The sequence below is a fragment of the Myxine glutinosa genome, chromosome 5, assembly GCF_964187855.1.
Source record: "Myxine glutinosa chromosome 5, kmMyxGlut1.1, whole genome shotgun sequence".
Classification (NCBI taxonomy): domain Eukaryota; kingdom Metazoa; phylum Chordata; class Myxini; order Myxiniformes; family Myxinidae; genus Myxine; species Myxine glutinosa.
In genome coordinates, this window is record NC_136265.1 from 23,530,923 (window position 1) to 23,553,934 (window position 23,012).

Consider the following 23,012-nt stretch of genomic DNA (forward strand, 5'->3'; position numbering starts at 1 on the left):
GTATAACGTACGCGCCGAAGGAAAGGCAGCCAGACGCGCCGGTGGCGAATATCGCCTACTCAGCCATGCGAGTAAACGCGGCAATAGTCGATGCACAGTGTATGTGGCATGCGCAAGATTGGAGGTCACGTCTCTTCACAGCTGTCCATGCGCGCACGCTTTCGAAGTTAAGTAATTTTTCACAATTGTGTTTTTGTCGAAACTGTATCTTTCTTTCGGTATATGTACCTATTGGTGTGTCTTTAAGAGGATTCTCGGTGTTGGTTTTTCATACCTGTGTACAGAATCGTCGGTTAGTTCGTGTCACATATTCTGAGGCCTAGTGTAGTAGGCTACCGTGTCCGACCTTGGCTTGAGGCTTTGTTTTTGTCTCAGCGGTTCTTCGATTGCGCTGCAATTACTTTCGGTCTCTGTTTTTCCCGGTCTTTTCACCCCATACTTCCTTGTTTTAAAATCTCAACTCAAAAAATTAAAAAATTAAAAAATAATATTTCCTTCTCTGTTCTTATCCGTTTGTTCGTTCTTATTTGTTCGTTCGTTCTTCGACCACGTTGTTCGTGATCATGTGATCACGTTGTTAAAAAATGTTTAAACTGTCCCCTGAAGAACTGTATTCTGTCGTATACTATAACACCTTTTTCTTCTTCTTCTATAAAAGGATGCTTTCGACTTGCTCACCAAATCTATTCATTCCAAAAAAAAAATTCCATCTCTTACAGTGCCTCTTTCATACATTCCCTAAACTCTCCAGCACTCCACCCTTCCTTCAGCGTCCTCAAACGTATTTTTGACTCGAAGGTCTCAAGAAACTCATTTTGCAATAAATGTTCGTTTCCCATTAATCGTACACTTTTCAAAATCCAATCTCACCCCTCCCCTCCAAATCTTCCCCATCACCCCTTCCCTCCAAAACTTCCCCATCACCCCTTCCCTCCAAAACTTCCCCATCCCCCCTTCCTTTCAAAACTTCCCCATCACCCCTCCCCTCCAAATCGACCCCCTTGCCCCTCCCCTCCAAATCTTCCCCATCACCCATCTCTTTCAAATATTCCCCCTTGCCCCTCCCCTCCAAATCTTCCCCATCACCCATCCCTTTCAAATCTTCCCCCTTGCCCCTCCCCTCCAAATCTTCCCCATCACCCCTTCCCTCCAAAAGTTCCCCATCACCCCTCCCCTCCAAAACTTCCCCATCACCCCTCCCCTCTAAATCTACCCCCTTTCCCCTCCCCTCCAAATCATCCCCATCACCCATCTCTTTCAAATCTTTCCCCTTGCCCCTCCCCTCCAAATCTTCCCCATCACCCATCCCTTTCAAATCTCCCCCCTTGCCCCTTCCCTCCTAAACTCCCCCCACACCCCTCCCCTCCGAGACTCTCCCTCGCTCCTCCCTTCCTAGTCTCCCCTCTCACCCCTCCTCCTCCTCAAAGCGTCCTCCCCGCTTCTTCCCTCTTCCAACTTTCACCTTCATCTCCTTCAACCTTCTGCCTCACTCTTCCCCCTCCTCAAATAACACCTCACTGCGCCTCACCCAATCACCATCAAACCTTTTGTCCACCCCATTCTTCCCTTTCTCCAAGCTATTCTGAAATCTCTGACACACCTTCAACAGCTCTCCCTACCTCTTCCTCCTCTTCCACATCTTACCCTACCGCTCCCCCCCCCCCCCCTGTTCTGTATCCGATACTCCCCCTTCCTCTTCTTTAACAGTATGGACCTCACACATCCGGGGCCTTCGCTCAAACTTGACTCATCTCTCCATACAGGTTGCTTCTGACAAACCAGACGTGATCTGCTTAACAGAAACTTTCCTCCTTCATGATGTCTCTGATTCCTTGGTATCTCTCCCAGGTTACTCCCTCCTCCGGTATGATAGACCTGAGCCTCGTCCTGGAGGTGGGGTTGCTATCTTTATAAAAAACTCTCTTCCTCACTCGCCCTGCACTGCCCTCTCTCCACTTCACCCCCAGGAATAGCTTTGGCTACGGCTTCCCCTTCGCTCCCACCTTTTGTTCATATGTGTGTTGTACCGTCCACCAAACAGTGATGATTCACCCCCAGGAATAGCTTTGGCTACGGCTTCCCCTTCGCTCCCACCTTTTGTTCATATGTGTGTTGTACCGTCCACCAAACAGTGATGACTCCATCTACATCTCGCTGTCTGATAATATGGACCAACTTCTATCTACCCATCCCAACTCTCTCTTCCTCATATGTGGTAATTTCAATTGTCACCATGCCAGTTGGCTGGGTGTGGGTACCTCTCTCACCAGCCATGGCTCTTCAGCAAAGGACTTCTGTGACTCACTGGGACTGACACAATCTGTCAATTTCCCGACCCGGATATCAGTCAACGGAGCATCTTCTCTTCTGGACTTGGTTATGACTAACTTCCCTGAAAATGTCTGCTGCTCTTCTTCTGATCCAATCGGCTCGTCTGATCATGTGCTTGTTAAAGTGGACATCTCTCTGCCCATTCTCAGAGAGCCTCCTCAGCGTCGACGAGTCTGGCATTTCACTCAGGCGAACTGGCACGTTCTTCAAGTAGCCTTCAATCATCTGGACTGGTCTCCCATCTCTACCGCCTCTGACATCAACTCATCCTGGGAATTCTTCCAAAGCAAATTGCTCTCTCGCTCATGCACAGTTTTATCCCATCTCGTCTTCAGTTGTCATACCCTTCCTCCCGTCCATGGTACATGGAATCTTGTGGTGAGGCTATTGCCCAGAAACAACTTGCTTTCGTCTCCTGGAAAGCAAATCCAACGGAAGGAAATCTCATTTCCTTTCACAAAGCCCGAAACAAGTGTGTGTCCACCCTCAGGAGAGCCAGGAAACAATATCTCTCCGTTCTAAGGACCGAACTCTCTTATCTGTCTCCCTCTTCCAAATCCTGGTGGCATCTGGTCAAATCTGTTTCTGGTGTTTGTTCCCCCTCCATCCCCTCCCTCACCTCAAACGGCCACACGGCTGACTCCGCACGTGAAAAAGCTGAATGAATGCCTCAACTCTGTGTTTGCCTCTAAATCTTGTGTCCCAAACCCATCCCTCTCTGTACCCACTGTACCCAGTCGTACCCAGCTGCTCCTGGACTCTGTGTCCTTTCCTCCTGACAAGGTGGAAAAGTTTCTGTCAACCCTCGACTCTGATTCTGCAACTGGACCTGACGGCATCAGCCCACGGGTCCTAAAATCCTGTTCTTCCGCTCTTTCACTCCCTCTCTCTGTTCTCTTCACCCTCTCTTTTGCTCAAGGTCATCTGCCATCTGCTTGGAAATCTGCCAACATCACCACGTTGCACCAAAAAGGTGCAAAAACAGATCCCAGCAACTACAGACCAATCAGCCTTCTCCCAATTATCAGCAAAGTCATGGAATCCATCATTGCTTCAGATATGAAATCTTTCCTCTTCTCCAATGGCTTGATCTCTGATCATCAATTTGGTTTCAGACCTGGTCACTCTACTCTGGACATGCTGCTTCTGCTTTCTCAACAATGGATGGAGGTCCTCAATGCCAAACAGGAAATTAGAGCTGTCTCCCTTGACATATCACGTGCCTTCGATACGGTCTGGCACCCCGCTCTGCTCACCAAACTCTCCTCTTTTGGTATCCATGGAAATCTCCAAGCATGGCTGGCGGACTTCCTCTCTAGTCATAGTCAACGTGTGGCCCTAAATGGGTTTCTCTCATCTCCTCTTCCTGTTCAGGCTGGAATTCCCCAAGGCAGTGTTCTGGGCCCTGTGCTTTTTCTGGTCTTCATCAATGATCTCTCTGACTCTCTTGAAAATCCCCTCTATCTCTTTGCTGATGACTCTACTCTCTCTCGCTCCATTCTTCATCCCTCAGATCGGCAGTCTGCAGCCTCCTCACTCTCTGCAGACCTGGAAAAAAATCACAGACTGGTCAAACAAGTGGAACATGTCTTTCAATCCTGACAAATCTCACACTCTTACGATGTCTCTCCAAAAAGACCGACTGGACAACCCTCCCATCCACTTTCTGAATAATCCTCTCCAAGAAGTTCTGTCACTCAAGCTTTTGGGTCTCACTATCTGCCGTGATCTTTCCTGGGAAAACCACATTTCAAATCTGGCCTCCAAAGCCAGTCGCCGACTGGGCATCCTACGTCATGCGAAGTCCTTCCTTGGCACACCTGAGCTCCTCGCCACATACAAGGCTTTCATCCGCAGCTCAATGGAATACTGCTCTCCCCTCTGGGCTGGTGCTCCTGCCTCACACCTAGCTCGTCTTCTCGCTGTTGAAACCAAAGCATTCAGAATCATTGGAATCTCCCGCGATGAAGCTAACTCCAAGGGCCTCTCACTCACTCACCGCAGGCAGGTTGGTGGTCTTTCCGTCTTCTACCGACTCCTTTCTGGCCTTGCCCCCCCCAGCTCTCTCTGGGCTCTGTCCCGCAAATATTCCTACAGGTCGAACAAGATCTGCCTGCAACCCTCTTATGGTTAAACTGCCAAAATCAAGACTCTCTGCTCACCTTCACTCCTTAATTCCTCTTTTCTCCCACCTCTGGAACAAACTCCCTCATTCTCTTCAATCCCACTCCACCCTCCAGGTCTTTAAAACAGCTGTTCACCACCATCTCTTATCTTCCCCCATCCAAAACCTTGAACTTTTCTACCCCCGCTAATTTCACCCCAATTCCACTTTTTTGAAATACCAACTTCTGTCCTGGAAGTCCTTGGTATCCTTGTGTTTTATACTTCTCCCAACCCCCCCCCCCCCCTTCCCACGCCTCCTCCCCCGAGGCCCTCTCCCTCCCGCAAGTCTCCCTGCTCTCGAATGTTGTGTTTGTGTGCTTCCCCTTCTCTCCCCATCTTGTCTTCCGCTCCCTCTTTTTATATATTTTGTTTGTCTGGTTGATTTGTTTGTGAAGTAAATGTTAGCTCTTTCACGAGCCTCGATTCAGTATACAAAAAAAAAAAAAAAAATAGCCGCCAGTGAACCGCCAACCGCCAACCGCCAGAGCCCAGACCCTACCATTCACCCCGTATTAACTATTGTGCGCCAAACGACACGCGGAGAGCTCCTGCCCCTCTACTTTCCATCTGCACAGGACGAACCGGAGACCGGAGGGAGCTGCACGAGAGCCATCCTTGGACGCGGACCATCATCTCGCAGCTGCAAACCCCGTGTGAGTGTGTCTGTGTGTGAGACGGGCCCGTTTGTCCTGGGGATTAAGTTAAGACTGTTTTTAAGGCTGCACTGTGTCCCCTTTTTCTGGAATCCCTGCATAGTGTAAATAAATCTTGTTATTCCTTTCTTCCCAATTCGATCGCCTTTGTGATTTCTCCATTGGCTAAGCGTGGTACGAACGAGATCGTTAGAACCGGGGTCACCATATAAATGGCACGGATCGCGTGTACGCACCGCTCGGCATCTCAGCATGCGTGATTCGTGCAGGGCTTATTTCCTCGTTTCAGGGCAGCGCGAGTAATTAGGTAATAGTGATTCTAGTCCTAAGACCCTATTTCGCGCTGTCCGGGAAGGACGTCATAGGTCCCGGGTCCCGTCGGCCAGTCAAAGAGAAGGGGAGAAGGCAGGCGGCGAGATCCGCAACAATATATATATTTTTCAAAACTCAAAATTATTCAAAACGTTATATACAGACTTGGCATTTAATATGGAATCTTTTTTTTCTTGACTTGGGTTTACTTTCTGAACTCAGAATATCAATCTGGTGAGTTTCTTTTACAATTTGGTGATTTATTTGTTAAAAGAACCTTGTCACTGATTGTCTGTAGCAGCAAGAAGTCAACAACAGGATTATATCACAGGTGGCTGTGGCAAAATGTACGGACAGGTGTATTTGATGATTGGCTTCACAGTCGGGTATACAAGGGTTGTTGCGTTCTGTATTCGTGGAAAACAACTGCTGCACGTCTCCAAAAGTTATTGCCGCTTCCTCTGGAGATGGTCCGTCAACTCGACAATGCTGTTTGTCATGGAGTGGTGGCTTTACGAAATTACGGCATGAAACAGTGTGCTATTGCTCGGCAGTATGGCATCACTCAAGGTCAGGTGTCAAAGATCCTGAAATGAAATGCTCAGAGGGGTGTCCCTAATCCAATCCCGAGGCCAGGACGTCCCCGCAGAACCACAAGGAGGGATGATCGCCAGCTGCACCGGTTAGTCCGCAATGGCCGTACCAAGTCAGCTAATCGGCTTAGGGCTGAGTGGCAGCAACTGACAAATGTGCCTTTATCCCGAAGGCTAGTCAACCAACGACTGGTTCAAGCAGGCTATCGTGCAATTGCAGTGGGCCAGAGAGCACTGTCAATGGCAGCCAGGACACTGGAATCACGTGATCTTCAGTGACGAGTCTAGATTTCTGCTCTATCGTCAAGATGGCCGCATCCGAGTGCGCAGACAAGTGCATGAAGCCTACAACAAAGATTGCATAGTGCCATGAGTCCAAGCTGGAGGTGGTGGGGTGACCGTTTAGGCTGCTTTTCATGCAGGGGGCAAAACTGACCTGGTTGTTCTGAATGGAAACCTGAACCAGTTCAAGTACAGGGCCATTCTGGAAGAAACATTGCTTCCATTTGCTCGTGCAGCCTTTCGAGGAAACTTTGTCTTCCAAGATGACAATGCACGGCCTCATCGTGCGCGCATGATCCAACACTTTCTTGCTGACCGTGGTGTAGAGCATATGGAGTGGCCTGCCATGTCCCCGGATGTGAATCCGATAGAGAACTTGTGGGCAGAATTAACGCGTCAAATCGACAACTTGGACCAGCAGCCTCCCTCTGTGCATGAATTGCAGCAGGCTATTGTAACTGCATGGCAAGCGATTCCTGTCCAAACCTTGGCAAATCTCGTGAACAGCATGCCTCAACGTGTACGTGCTCTCCTGAATGCTCGTGGGGGTTACACGAAGTACTGAACTGTAATTTTACTGTCCGTAATCCCAGTCGTAATTTAACTTTTGTTTTTGTTAAAAAAAATTTTGGCTAATGTGCAAAATAAAGAGATACTTCTGGAAAACGTACAGAGGTTTAACACAGTACTGTCCATGAATTGAGTTCGATATCAGTTTACATCACTTTCAAGGATCAATAATATTTATTTGTTTCGAAATGTTAAATGTGGTTTTGTTTCTTTTAAAGGTCACATTAACAAAATCTAGAATAATTTCAACATAATTCCAATGAACTTTTGGTTCTAAGACATCTTGAAAAGTAAGTTCACCCCCACAAAAAAAATATTCCATATTAAATGCCAAGTCTGTATATATATATATATATATATATATATATATATATAAAGCTCTTTCTCACCACTGACTGATTGACTGACTGACTCACTGACTGGGTACTTCGGTACCTTCCGGGTGTCATAGAAAGCTGAAATTTGACGTGCTAAGGTATAGTGAAGCCAGTACATTGGGAAAAAATCACAGAACCGTAGAAAAGCATCCGTAAACGAAAAAAAAAACAATAAACGCACCATTTAAAAAAAACCTCAATCGATATCTAGGATTTAAAAATTATAATTTCTGTAACTGAAAACTGAAATAAAAATCTCAATTAAATTTCACGTAAAAACCGTAAACGCATCCTTAAAAGAAATAAATAATAACATTATAAACCTAAATTGATATCTCGCAGCGGGTCGGTGATGCTTGCCGATAATCATAAAGCTTCTATTTATTATGTACCTATGTACGAACATATGGCTAGTATACATACACACACATTTGCCTCAAGAAAGAGATTGAACATACTGTATGTCACATGCATGACAAAGATATTAAGAGTCATTAGAGAACCTTTACATGCATTACAAGGACATCAGTATAAATTGGACAAATCAATCGAGTATATTGGAATTGAACCTGGAATCCCAGCATTGTGAGCTCAGAGAGGAACATGAAACAAGGAAACCTGAACTTCTCCTCCGTAACTTCCCTTTCTGATTTGACGTAAAACCGACCCTTTGTACACTTAATAATAACATTAAAATAACCTGCATCACCTGCATTTACTTTCACATGTGTGCAGAACATTTCAAAGTAATTCTCCAAGTTGAAAGCCTCAGCATGCCAGCCTAACCTCTCACCAGTTGTGTAATATTGTAAACGATGGGGGTATTGCCGACAGACTAAAAAATAAATAAAAAGTTATTGAAGATTGATAAACATCTGGTGTAGTGGTGTGTGCAAGGTGACACTTGATGTGCAACCACACCAAATTGTTCAGCTTGGGAGCAGAGATTGTCGCCACAGCAATAGCTGCCAGTGCTGCTCCGAGAAGTGCAAGGACAAGGACGTTGAGGGTCACGCGCAGAGCGAAGAGTTTGAAATTCTCCATGTCTGTCCGCATTGCGGCCGCGTCACCTCTTCGGCGCCCGGCAACCAGGCTCTGGAAAGGTATAGTATCCCAGTTTATGAATATGATGTCAGTACTGGAGAAACAGGAATGTTAAAAAGAAAAAAAGAAAAAAAAGGAGTATTTGATTTTAAATTAGTTTTCTCCCCAACCTCTTGAGTAGTTGACACAAAACTTTCAAAATAGGATCACTGCTTACCCATGGAGAATTTTAGAACAATGTTACATGATGATGCGATGGAAAATGCAGCTGGCATTCAAAAAAGTCTGTTTTCTGCAGGCATGGGTTGCAGAGTATTTAAAATACCAGGCATGGGTCACTTCGCTTGGCACCGGACAAATGAATTATTTGTATACTAGATTAATAAATATTTGTATTCTGGCATAATAAATATTTGTATTCTAGATGAATAAATAGTTGCATTAATTGTATGTTGTATTAATTGTATTAATTAATATTATTGTATTAATTAATAAATATTTGTATTCTAGATTAATAAATATTTGTATTCTAGATTAGTAAATAGTTGTATTCTAGATTAATAAATATTTGTATTCTGGCTTAATAAATATTTGTATTCTGGCTTAATAAATATTTGTATTCTAGATGAATAAATAGTTGTATTCTAGATTAATAAATATTTGTATTCTAGATTAATAAATAGTTGTATTCTAGATTAATAAATATTTGTATTCTAGACTAATAAATATTTGTATTCCAGATTAATAGATATTTGTATTCTAGATGAATAAATAGTTGTATTCTAGATTAATAAATATTTGTATTCTAGATTAATAAATAGGTGTATTCTAGATTAGTAAATATTTGTGTTCTAGAATAATAAATAGTTGTATTCTAGATTAATACATATATGTATTCTAGAATAATAAATAGTTGTATTCTAGATTAATACATATTTGTATTCTAGATTAGTAAATATTTGTATTCTGGCTTAATAAATATTTGTATTCTAGATTAATACATATTTGTATTCTAGAATAATAAATAGTTGTATTCTAGATTAATACATATTTGTATTCTCGATTAATAAATATTTGTATTCTGGCTTAATAAATATTTGTATTCTGGCTTAATAAATATTTGTATTCTAGATTAATAAATAGTTGTATTCTAGATTAATAAATATTTGTATTCTAGATTAATAAATAGTTGTATTCTAGATTACTAAATAGTTGTATTCTAGATTAATAAATATTTGTATTCTGGCTTAATAAATATTTGTATTCTGGCTTAATAAATATTTGTATTCTGGCTTAATAAATATTTGTATTCTAGATTAATAAATATTTGTATTCTAGATTAATAAATATTTGTATTCTAGATTAATAAATATTTGTATTCTGGCTTAATAAATATTTGTATTCTGGCTTAATAAATATTTGTAATCTAGATTAATAAATAGTTGTATTCTTCATTAATAAATATTTGTATTCTAGATTAATAAATAGTTGTATTCTAGATTAATAAATATTTGTATACTAGATTAATAAATATGTGTATTCTGGCTTAATAAATATTTGTATTCTGGCTTAATAAATATTTGTATTCTAGATTAATAAATATTTGTATTCTAGATTAATAAATATTTGTATTCTAGATTAATACATATGTGTATTCTGGCTTAATAAATATTTGTATTCTGGCTTAATAAATATTTGTATTCTAGATTAATAAATATTTGTATTCTAGATTAATAGATATTTGTATTCTAGATTAATAAATATTTGTATTCTAGATTAATAAATATTTGTATTCTAGATTAATAAATATGTGTATTCTGGCTTAATAAATATTTGTATTCTGGCTTAATAAATTTTGTATTCTAGATTAATAAATAGTTGTATTCTAGATTAATAAATATTTGTATACTAGATTAATAAATATGTGTATTCTGGCTTAATAAATATTTGTATTCTGGCTTAATAAATATTTGTATTCTAGATTAATAAATATTTGTATTCTAGATTAATAAATATTTGTATTCTGGCTTAATAAATATTTGTATTCTAGATTAATAAATATTTGTATTCTAGATTAATAAATATTTGTATTCTAGATTAATAAATATTTGTATTCTGGCTTAATAAATATTTGTATTCTGGCTTAATAAATATTTGTATTCTAGATTAATAAATAGTTGTATTCTTCATTAATAAATATTTGTATTCTCGATTAATAAATAGTTGTATTCTAGATTAATAAATATTTGTATACTAGATTAATAAATATGTGTATTCTGGCTTAATAAATATTTGTATTCTGGCTTAATAAATATTTGTATTCTAGATTAATACATATTTGTATTCTAGAATAATAAATATTTGTATTCTAGATTAATAAGTAGTTGTATTCTTCATTAATAAATATTTGTATTCTCGATTAATAAATAGTTGTATTCTAGATTAATAAATATTTGTATACTAGATTAATAAATATGTGTATTCTGGCTTAATAAATATTTGTATTCTGGCCTAATAAATATTTGTATTCTAGATTAATACATATTTGTATTCTAGAATAATAAATATTTGTATTCTAGATTAATAAATAGTTGTATTCTTCATTAATAAATATTTGTATTCTCGATTAATAAATAGTTGTATTCTAGATTAATAAATATTTGTATACTAGATTAATAAATATGTGTATTCTGGCTTCATAAATATTTGTATTCTGGCTTAATAAATATTTGTATTCTAGATTAATAAATATTTGTATTCTAGAATAATAAATATTTGTATTCTAGATTAATAAATAGTTGTATTCTAGATTAATAAATATTTGTATTCTAGATTAATAAATAGTTGTATTCTAGATTAATAAATAGTTGTATTCTAGATTAATAAATATTTGTATTCTGGCTTAATAAATATTTGTATTCTGGCTTAATAAATATTTGTATTCTGGCTTAATAAATATTTGTATTCTAGATTAATAAATATTTGTATTCTAGATTAATAAATATTTGTATTCTAGATTAATAAATATTTGTATTCTGGCTTAATAAATATTTGTATTCTGGCTTAATAAATATTTGTATTCTAGATTAATAAATAGTTGTATTCTTCATTAATAAATATTTGTATTCTAGATTAATAAATATTTGTATTCTAGATTAATAAATATTTGTATTCTGGCTTAATAAATATTTGTATTCTGGCTTAATAAATATTTGTATTCTAGATTAATAAATATTTGTATTCTAGATTAATAAATATTTGTATTCTAGATTAATACATATGTGTATTCTGGCTTAATAAATATTTGTATTCTGGCTTAATAAATATTTGTATTCTGGCTTAATAAATATTTGTATTCTAGATTAATAAATATTTGTATTCTAGATTAATAAATATTTGTATTCTAGATTAATAAATATTTGTATTCTAGATTAATACATATGTGTATTCTGGCTTAATAAATATTTGTATTCTGGCTTAATAAATATTTGTATTCTAGATTAATAAATATTTGTATTCTAGATTAATAAATATTTGTATTCTAGATTAATACATATTTGTATTCTAGATTAATAAATATTTGTATTCTAGATTAATAAATATGTGTATTCTGGCTTAATAAATATTTGTATTCTGGCTTAATAAATTTTGTATTCTACATTAATAAATAGTTGTATTCTAGATTAATAAATATTTGTATACTAGATTAATAAATATGTGTATTCTGGCTTAATAAATATTTGTATTCTGGCTTAATAAATATTTGTATTCTAGATTAATAAATATTTGTATTCTAGAATAATAAATATTTGTATTCTAGATTAATAAATAGTTGTATTCTGGATTAATAAATATTTGTATTCTAGATTAATAAATAGTTGTATTCTAGATTAATAAATAGTTGTATTCTAGATTAATAAATATTTGTATTCTGGCTTAATAAATATTTGTATTCTGGCTTAATAAATATTTGTATTCTGGCTTAATAAATATTTGTATTCTAGATTAATAAATATTTGTATTCGAGATTAATAAATAGTTGTATTCTAGATTAATAAATATTTGTATTCTGGCTTAATAAATATTTGTATTCTGGCTTAATAAATATTTGTATTCTGGCTTAATAAATATTTGTATTCTAGATTAATAAATATTTGTATTCTAGATTAATAAATATTTGTATACTAGATTAATAAATATGTGTATTCTGGCTTAATAAATATTTGTATTTTGGCTTAATAAATATTTGTATTCTAGATTAATAAATATTTGTATTCTAGATTAATAAATATTTGTATTCTAGATTAATACATATGTGTATTCTGGCTTAATAAATATTTGTATTCTGGCTTAATAAATATTTGTATTCTAGATTAATAAATATTTGTATTCTAGATTAATAAATATTTGTATTCTAGATTAATAAATATTTGTATTCTAGATTAATAAATATTTGTATTCTAGATTAATAAATATGTGTATTCTGGCTTAATAAATATTTGTGTTCTGGCTTTATAAATTTGGTATTCTCGAGTAATACATAGTTGTATTCTAGATAAATAAATATTTGTATACTAGATTAATAAATATGTGTATTCTGGCTTAATAAATATTTGTATTCTGGCTTAATAAATATTTGTATTCTAGATTAATAAATATTTGTATTCTAGATTAATAAATATTTGTATTCTGGCTTAATAAATATTTGTATTCTAGATTAATAAATATTTGTATTCTAGATTAATAAATATTTGTATTCTAGATTAATAAATATTTGTATTCTGGCTTAATAAATATTTGTATTCTGGCTTAATGAATATTTGTATTCTAGATTAATAAATAGTTGTATTCTTCATTAATAAATATTTGTATTCTCGATTAATAAATAGTTGTATTCTAGATTAATAAATATTTGTATACTAGATTAATAAATATGGCTTAATAAATATTTGTATTCTGGCTTAATAAATATTTGTATTCTAGATTAATACATATTTGTATTCTAGATTAATAAATATTTGTATTCTAGATTAATAAATATTTGTATTCTGGCTTAATAAATAGTTGTATTCTGGCTTAATAAATAGTTGTATTGCAGATTAAAAATATTTGTATTCTAGATTAATAAATATTTGTATTCTAGATTAATAAATATTTGTATTCTGGATTAATAAATAGTTGTATTCTAGAATATTTGTATTCTCGATATAGTTTTTCGAAGTGAACTTTTGAAACTTGCTCTTTCTGTTCAAAACGAAAGGGAGGAAACTCGGGTTGTGCTCATTTACCAAGCAGCTAGCTAGCGCTTGCCAAGGCAGCCGTTCATTAAGGGTTTTGAATGGAGTGCTTGCTCGAATGCTTAAACCGCTTGGCGATCTCTCCACAACAAACTTGGTAAATGAACACACACCCAATGTATTTGAGACCAAACCATAGATCGACTGTAATCTGTATACCCCAAAGAGGAATGACCCTGCCTCCCCCCCCCCCCCCCCCCCCCCCAGTAGTTAGCGGGTGTACTAGTGTATATAAATATGTAAAAATACGTTTTTAACTATATTTTGTCAATAAATCTACCACAATCTTTTATTTCCAACCCAAAGCAAGCATATGTAACATATTCATTAAAACCATGGCCATATATATGTATAATTTAAAAGGATAACGAATTGGCCAAAATCTCCATTATATTGTACCCAGACCATATTTCTGTCAGGGCGTTGTTTGCAGGCCAGTTGGACCTTGTAATGACGTTCGAGCCAACCAGATGGCAGCAGTAACCAGTAACCTTACTCTTCCACAATGTTGCAAATAACCTCTGTACACAGAAGGATCTGCTCGTCAGCATTAACTGTGTCAATGATGCACACGCTTTAGGCAGCCATGAATAAGTGTATTAAATTAAGAGAATACTGTAGTTTGCACTGTCGGGTCCTCCTTGTCTAATAAAGCTGTAGGTCTTTATTCTGGTGGAAAGGTTCTCCACTTTGGGAGCATGCATCGTTTTTAATTCTTATAAGGTATTGCTGAAACCACTGGCAGTTATTGGTCTTACCAATCTTGCATTGCAATTCAAACCCAACTTTGTGACGTTGGCCATCCCTAAGATGTTCCATTTGTTTTGACAAAGTAGCGTTTGAGGAAGCTGTACCATGTGTTTAATCGTACGGTTTTAAAACGTTTGTCACATTCATGGATTCATGGCTCATTAAGTTTTATCTTTGGTTTGAACATGCAGTACAATACCCGTATCTGACTGCCGAGGCCATGCTTGTGCAGCAGCGCAGCTTTATCTTCGCGAAGACAGAAGTCCCAGCCAGTGAAGAGTAGTCTACTAAATGGGCAGGGTCTTTGCTCCAGCCCCACGATGCTTCGCTTTAGGCCCAGAGCCAGCCTGTGTGAGCAAACGAGACATCAAAAGCAGAAACGTCATTTTTGCAGCTTCATGGGGCCGCCAAGGCCACAATACACAAGGTGGTCAACCAGACAATTGGCCTACCCAACTGAATTTACCACGAATTGGTGCAATGCAAAAGTGTGCAGGTAAATTAGATGTAGGAGGAGGCCATTTATCCCAGTCACTGCAACTGAACGGTATCAATATAGTGGGCACGTGCCAATGTGCGGTAGAGTGAGGGTCTCATTAAAGTTCAGCTTTGCCTACCCCCACCTTTGGGTATTTTGTGATGATTTTTATCACTCTTGAGAAAGGTGAGCGGACCCATGTGGCTTGTAACCTGTTGTTAACGGAAACGTTGAGTAATTGTTTATTTATTCAATTCAAGGTTGGAGAACTCAGTATGTATTCATTTGATATAAGTATATATATATATCAAATGAATACATACTGGGTTCTCCAACCCTGAAATATATATACACACACATATATATGTATGGAGGTGTTGTTGTTGTAGTCTGCGTTCGCACTGGCTGGGGGTGGGGGTTCGCACTGCCGCTTCCCCTGGAGATGGTCCGTCAACTCGACAATGCTGTTTGTCATTTAGTGGTGGCTTTACGAAATTCCGGCATGAAACAGCGTGCTATTGCTCGGCAGTATGGCATCACTCAAGGTCAGGTGTCAAAGATCCTGAAACGAAATGCTCAGAGGGGTGTCCCTACTCCAATACCGAGGTCAGGACGTCCCCGCAGAACCACAAGGAGGGATGATCACCAGCTGCACCGGTTAGTCCGCAATGGCCGTACCAAGTCAGCTAATCGGCTTAGGGCTGAGTGGCAGCAACTGACAAATGTGCCTGTATCCAGAAGGCCAGTCAACAAACGACTGGTTCAAGCAGGCTATCGTGCCAGGCGTCCCCTGAGAAAGCCACGTCTGACCAGACAACACCACCAGCGCCGATTGCAGTGGGCCAGAGAGCACCATCAATGGCAGCCAGGACACTGGAATCACGTGATCTTCAGTGACAAGTCTAGATTTCTGGTCTATCGTCAATATGGCCGCGTCCGAGTGTGCAGACAAGTGCATGAAGCCTACAACGAAGATTGTATAGTGCCAAGAGTCCAAGCTGGAGGTGGTGGGGTGACCATTTAGGCTGCTTTTCATGCAGGGGGCAAAACTGACCTGGTTGTTCTGAAAGGAAACCTGAACCAGTTCAAGCACAGGGCCATTCTGGAAGAAACATTGCTTCCATTTGTTCGTGCAGCCTTTCGAGGAAACTTTGTCTTCCACGATGACAATGCACGGCCTCATCGTGCTCGCATGATCCAACACTTTCTTGCTGACCATGGTGTAGAGCATATGGAGTGGCCTGCCCTGTCCCCAGATATGAATCCGATAGAGAACTTGTTGGCAGAATTAACGCATCAAATCGACAACTTGGACCAGCAGCCCACCACTGTGCGTGAATTGCAGCAGGCTATTGTAACTGCATGGCAAGCGATTCCTGTCCAAACCTTGGCAAATCTCGTGAACAGCATGCCTCAACATGTACGTTGTCTCCTGAATGCTCGTGGGGGTTACACGAAGTACTGAACTGTAATTTTACTGTCCGTAATCCCAGTCGTAATTTAACTTTTGTTTTTGTAAAAAAAAATTTTTGGCTAATGTGCAAAATAAAGAGATACTTCTGGAAAACGCACAGAAGTTTAACACAGTACTGTCCGTGAATTGAGTTCGATATCAGTTTACATCACTTTCAAGGATCAATTTATTTGCTTCAAAATGTCAAATGTGGTTTTTGTTTCTTTTAAAGGTCACATTAACAAAATCTAGAATAATTTCAACATAATTCCAATGAACTTTTGGTTCTAAGACATCTTGAAAAGTAAGAACACCCCCACAAAAAAAATATTCCATATTTAATGCCAAGTCTGTATATATATTGTTACGTTTATAGGGAGTAGGTAATGCCGTAGTCCAGGTAGCATGCATAGGTAGTGTGTGTGCTCCGACTGTCATGAAGAAGAAGATACCTTGATGTAGGAAATTTGTTTGGACCAGATGTGGTGTAAGTGTATCTTCGTCCCCATGAGAGGGGTGGGGTTTGTTAATTCGCTAGGGATTATGGGTAAATTAATCCCCTGTATGTAATGTGTGCTTCCCCTTCTCTCCCCATCTTGTCTTCCGCTCCCTCTTTTTGTGTATTTTGTTTGTCTGGTTGATTTGTTTGTGAAATAAATGTTAGCTCTTTCACGAGCCTCGATTCAGTATACAAAAAAAAAAAAAAAAAAATTGCCTTTGTATATTTTCCTGTGTTCCTTATGACACCGCACTACTCACCATAGCCAAGCTAAGCAATCAACACCATAATTAATGGCACCAATTAAAAACCAACCGGAAACCAGGTATCAAGCACTACCACAAACAACATCGACTTGGTGAGCGCACAGGCACAGGCAGGGCCATGAGCCACTCCCCAAAGAGCAGTGATTGGACCGGGATTTGATTGGCACAAGCACTGGTAAGATGGGACTCACTGATAGGAGCGGACACCAAGACGTCGTGGGGATGACGTCAGAGCCTCAAGTACAAAATAGTTGAAATGGCGGACATTTTCTCTTCTCGCTTCTTCTCAGTCTGGATCCCATAGCGAACGGTTGCTTTTTGGCTGGTCTTGCGCAAGGGAGATTTATCATGGACAGTCGTGTTCCAACATCTTCATAGTGATTGTGAGGAGGAAGAACTGCAGACCGAGAGCTGCGGTTTCCTGTGCGAGGATGACGAAGATAAGCACAGCTGGAAGAGCGGACTGTGCATGGAGGCCTGGTTTTCCCACCCACGCGCTGCGCAGCAAAGCGTGCGGTTCCCGCCAAGGCCTCAGACGATCTTTGACAATTCCTGACGAGATACACTAGCCGATTTGAGATAAGTGCCACAAACTACACGTATTTGTTTTCCAGTTATTTTATCCTTTGTCTGTATTAAGGTCTGTGTGGAAGCGCTCCAATTAGGAATGTAGTTTTATCGTGTTTTCTTTGTTACCAGCATTTTCTTTAATAAATCCGGTATTTTTGTACATTTTAATTCCGTGTTGGTTTGAGTTGATTTATTGCAGGGTCGCGGACATCAGGTGGACTCGTGATTGTAAGCTTTCTGCCTCCTTTCCCTCGCGTGTAACAAAGGTCCGCCATTGAATTAAACGCTTCGGAGTGTTAAGCTCGTTTGGTCATATGTGTCACCCTGCGGTGTTCACCACACAGGGTAGTCACACGACAATATGCATACCCATGCACACAATATTTATTTTTGTTTTTTCTTGTGGAATTTGATGCGATACGAACAAACATCGACAGCGCGTTCACCTTTTAATGAGATCCTCTCACAGACATCACAACCGCTACCAGTTTATACACCACCCATCCAGAACTAAACTACATCAGTCCTCTCAATGTCCACGTGCCCCTCTATCACCAATGCTACTAGGTACCTATCTAATTCCAGTTTAAACTTATCCACTGTTTCTGATGCCACTACCTTTCCAGGGAGACCATTCCACGGATGAACTACTCTTATGGTTTGGATGTGTAAAGCAAGAAGAAAAGCCAGCAAGGTTACAATAGAATCCATGATAACTGTGGAGAGCGTATGGAATGATTGGCAGACCTTTTTAACATCCACACAAGGCTGAAGAAGAGGCAGGCAGGTGGGACGAAGAGATACGCCATCACCAGGGAGTATTCCATGCCATTCCAGAGGCTTCCGGTCAACGGCGCGTACGTTCCGTAGAAGAGGAATGTGAGTTCCAGGATGCCCTGGCAGTGTGGCCAACAAACACAAAGATCATTGCAATCTATCAACAGACCTGCAAAGGTAATCGACATCAGCATGATATCATTGCCAGGATCAATCTTAATGTCTATCTTCCATCTTATGTGTCGGAACTATCTACTTGCGTCAAGTGGCATCGATATATCAACCAGAGCGGTTTGTGAGTTCGGTAATATATAAACTGCTGTAGGTTAACTTACAAATGATAAGTAAAATTCGATCACCTTTCTGACGAAAAAGGATAGCCAGCCAATCCCCATTTGTACATCAGTGTATCGCCTAACTTTGATCATCGACATGGGTTAGGCCACTTGGCATCATGACACAAGTCCATGCAGTAAGAATCTACTCTTACTTCCTTATGGGCCCCAATTAACCCCACCTTCTTGTGGGGTCAGTGAGGGAGAGGTTTATTGGCCCAAGTCTTTCATGAACTGGCCGGTTCTGTCTGACATTCGACTGAATGCAGTGATTCAGGCAGTAATTTGTAATTTGGCCAGGGTGCCAGCAATAAATTCACCTTCACTTTGCGAAAGAGATATTTTAGCCCAAGCATTTGGTGAAAATACGAGAACACAACGGCCTAGTCATTTTCAAAAGGAAAAAATTCAAAATTTCCCCAAAAAATGGGATCTTCAACCTCCACCAACAAATGCTAGCAGATGGAACACCAGTCGAGCATCCATCTGAGGGATGGTATACTGCGATGCAAGCCCACCACACCTGCAATACAACACCTGCATGAGTTATTCTGCACAAAGTGCCCCCAAAAAAGGTGATATGTACTGAGGTGTTCTGCATGCCACATACAGCCCCTTTAGGTCGAAGGTGGGTTGGAAATAAGAAAGTGGGGGTTCATGTTACCCCATTTAGTTATGTCAAGTTATGTCAAGCAATAACCCACAATAACCAGCAATAACTCAACAGGAAGCGCTCCTCTCATGGGAAATGGCCCAACAGGAAGTGCTCCTCTCATGGGCAATGACCCAACAGGAAGCACTGCTCTCATGGGGAATAACCCAACAGGAAGCACCCCTTTCACCAGCAATAACCCAACAGGAAGCACCCCTTTCACCAGCAATAACCCAACAGGAAGCACCCCTTTCACCAGTAATAACCCAACAGGAAGTGCCCCTTTCACCAGAAATAACCCAACAGGAAGCACCCCAGTAGTGTATATATGTTGCTTCTGGGACACTCTCATTTTCCCATTGACTTACATGTTAATTTTTCCCCTCCCTCATTGCCCCTAAACACCTCTATTTCTCTCACCCTGTTCTTTACGAACCTTCTAACCTTTTGACATGTTATCCTTATTCATTAGACCACTTAAACAATGGTCCTTCTGTGTGAACCTGTGATCCTTCTGACCTTATGGACCTTTTAACCTTTTACTCTTAATATCATCTGGTGAATCATCTTTGACCCACTCAAACAACGACCCTACAAATATTTGTTTATGCGTGGGAAATAATTTAATTCTCTTGCCACTCTCTTCACCATCTAATATATTAACAAAAAATATGTTTGAGTTTGGTTCTTTATTAAGATATTTTAACTGAGCTAAGATAAAATGGTAAACCTCCCTCAATGTTCTTGTTTGAGCGCCTCCAGTGCCACACACTTTTTGGTAGGCTCTGTCCACCTTTTGTTAAGCTCCGTCCACTTTTTGGTAAACCCCGCCCCTTTTGTTAAGTCCCGCCCACTTTTTGCGAAGCCCCGCCCATTTTTTGCGAAGCCCCGCCCACTTTTTGCTAAGCCCCACCCACTTTATAAACTCTTTAGCATTGTATCATTTCCAGGTAATACATTACATCATTTTCAGGGAATTCCCATCACATCATTTCCAGTTAAGACACGCCCAGGGAATTTCCACAGGAAATGACACACCCAGTCCTTATAAAAGGCACCGACCACACAGGCTTTTTCAAACACGCTTTCTGCTTCACTTGAGAATGGACTACTATGCCGAAATGGAATGGGATAACTTTGCTATTCCTTGGAGTCCTACTACCTGTGTAGAACTCAACCTTCAGATTGATGAACTGGACTCGAACCTCTTATCAATGGAGGTATGTTTGTTTATTTATTTATTTATTTATTTATTTAATTAATTATTAATTTAATTATTAATTTTTTTTTTTTTTTTTTTCGATGAGACTCGTGTAAGAGTTAACAAAGTTTATTTTAATATTCATAGAGCTTGATTTATACAAATAAAAATATTGTATTAAATTAATACATTGTTATTTTCTTTCACAGGAAATTGTATCTGAGATACAAAATGAAAATTCTGCTTTTAACACAACTTGGGATGAAGTTATTTTTTTGTTTGAAGACATTTTGAACAACCAAGACCCCCAGAACGAGTTCTACCTTGATGACCCAGCCAAAGAGTTATACCTTGGAGATCCACAAAATCCTGAAAAAGAGTTTTACCATGATGATATTTGTTGTGAGTTATCAAAACAAAACCCACTGAACAAGTTCGACCTTGATGAGCCAGAATACAAGTCATACATTGGAGACCCACAAATTTCTGAAAATTGGGAAAGGGGAGTTCTCCCTGATGGTCCGCAGTTATACTATGTGAGACACATCATAGAAACCCAAAAAAATTGTGAAATGGGAATTCTCCCTGATGGTCCGCAGTTATACTATGTGAGACACATCATAGAAACCCTAAAAAATTGGGCAAGGAGAGTTCTCCCTGATGGTCCGCAGTTATACTATGTGAGACACATCATAGAAACCCTAAAAAATTGGGCAAGGAGAGTTCTCCCTGATGGTCCGCAGTTATACTATGTGAGACACATCATATAAACCCTAAAAAATTGGGAAAGGGAAGTTTTCCCTGATGGTCCGCAGTTATACTATGTGAGACTTATCACGGAAACCCCCAATATTTCTGAAAATTGTGGTTCTACCTTGGGGACTTGGAAAGATGGTTATATTTTTGGAGACTCGGAATGGGGGTTTTGTTTTGATGACTCGGAATGTGATACCTATCTTGGAGGCTCAACAGGAATGTGGTTATACCTTGGGAACTTGGAAAGTTGGTTTTATTTTGGAGACTCTACCTGTGGGGTTCCTCTTGGAGACTCTTTGGATTCTAAAGCAATGAACAATGTTCTTTATTTAATGACGCTTGATTTAAGCAATATCAAGAAAGTTCGAGGAAGAAAATGCTGGAAAATTCTTTCTTCCCATTTCTACTTCTTCAAACTTGAAAGCCTTGAAAGACAGAATTGGCGGAAGAGGAAAAAAGAAAAAAAGAAATACGTATTTAAAAAAAGAAGAAAAGAAAGATTATGTTAGGGTTTGGGTGGGATTTTGAATGTGAGGGTTAGGGATGGGGTTGGGTTAGGGATGGGGTTGGGTTAGGGTTGGGATTTTGAATGTGAGGGTTAGGGTTGGGGTTGGGTTAGGGATGGGATTGGGTTAGGGTTGGGATTTTGAATGTGAGGGTTAGGGATGGGTTGGGTTAGGGATGGGGTTGGGTTAGGGTTGGGTTAGGGATGGGGTTGGGTTCGGGATGGGGTTGGGTTAGGGATGGGATTGGGTATGGGATTGGGTTGGGTTAGGGATGGGGTTGGGTTAGGGATGGGGTTGGGTTAGGGATGGGTTGGGTTAGGGATGGGGTTGGGTTAGGGATGGGTTTGGGTTAGGGATGGGTTTGGGTTAGGGATGGGGTTGGGCTAGGGATGGGGTTGGGTTAGGGTTTGTATATTATTATGACTCACTCACACATACACACACACACAAAAGTTAAGCCCCAACTGGAAAGTTGAGGGATTCTGTGTTTGGGGTTCACAGATTTAAAAACGTATCCCCATTATACACACACAAAAGTTAAGCCCCAACTGAAACGTTGTGCGATTCTGTGTTTGGGGTTCACAGATTTAAAAACGTATCCCCATTAAACACACACAAAAGTTAAGCCCCAACTAAAAAGTTGTGGGATTCTGTGTTTGGGGTTCACAGATTTAAAAACGTATCCCCATTATACACACACAAAAATTAAGCCTCAACTAAAAAGTTGTGGGATTCTGTGTTTGGGGTTCACAGATTTAAAAACGTATCCCCATTACATTTTATTTATTTATTTATTATTTTCAAGGGTATTATCTGCTTACTTGTGTTTTTTGTAATTCGTGTGAGTAAAATGAACCCAAGATTTCTTCTCCATTTAAATCATATAATTTGTAGGTCCAAGGGTTTGTAGCCATTACATCAACGATTTTAAATAATTCATTAGTCCATCTCTTTGTATAACCTTTCTCAAAATGGCTTTTCCATTTGTATATTCTTACAATATCACCAACTTTGAACTTGGGCTTTCTCAAATTAATCTCCTTTTCATATTCTAATTTTGTAAATGTTTCTGATGGTTTTGATTTTGTTGATGAATGAACTGTATTATTGTAATTATCTACAATATCCTGAATTAAATACACCC

General features: G+C 38.8%; 2 protein-coding genes across 3 annotated transcripts in view; one reads left to right on the forward strand and one right to left on the reverse strand.

Annotated features, from left to right (window-relative positions):
- Nucleotides 1-23,012, reverse strand: part of LOC137427849 (transmembrane channel-like protein 7) — a 105,692-nt gene that overhangs the window by 31,147 nt on the left and 51,533 nt on the right. For both annotated transcript variants that reach the window (XM_068117622.2, XM_078777724.1), the window contains exons 6-8: nt 18,389-18,537; nt 14,575-14,722; nt 8,206-8,379 (exon numbers count right to left, since the gene is read on the reverse strand). In XM_068117622.2, the coding sequence (XP_067973723.1) occupies nt 8,206-8,379; nt 14,575-14,722; nt 18,389-18,537 (471 nt within the window). The remainder of the gene's footprint in view (nt 1-8,205; nt 8,380-14,574; nt 14,723-18,388; nt 18,538-23,012) is intronic.
- Nucleotides 1-23,012, forward strand: part of LOC137427844 (transmembrane channel-like protein 5) — a 169,982-nt gene that overhangs the window by 24,313 nt on the left and 122,657 nt on the right. The window lies entirely within an intron of this gene.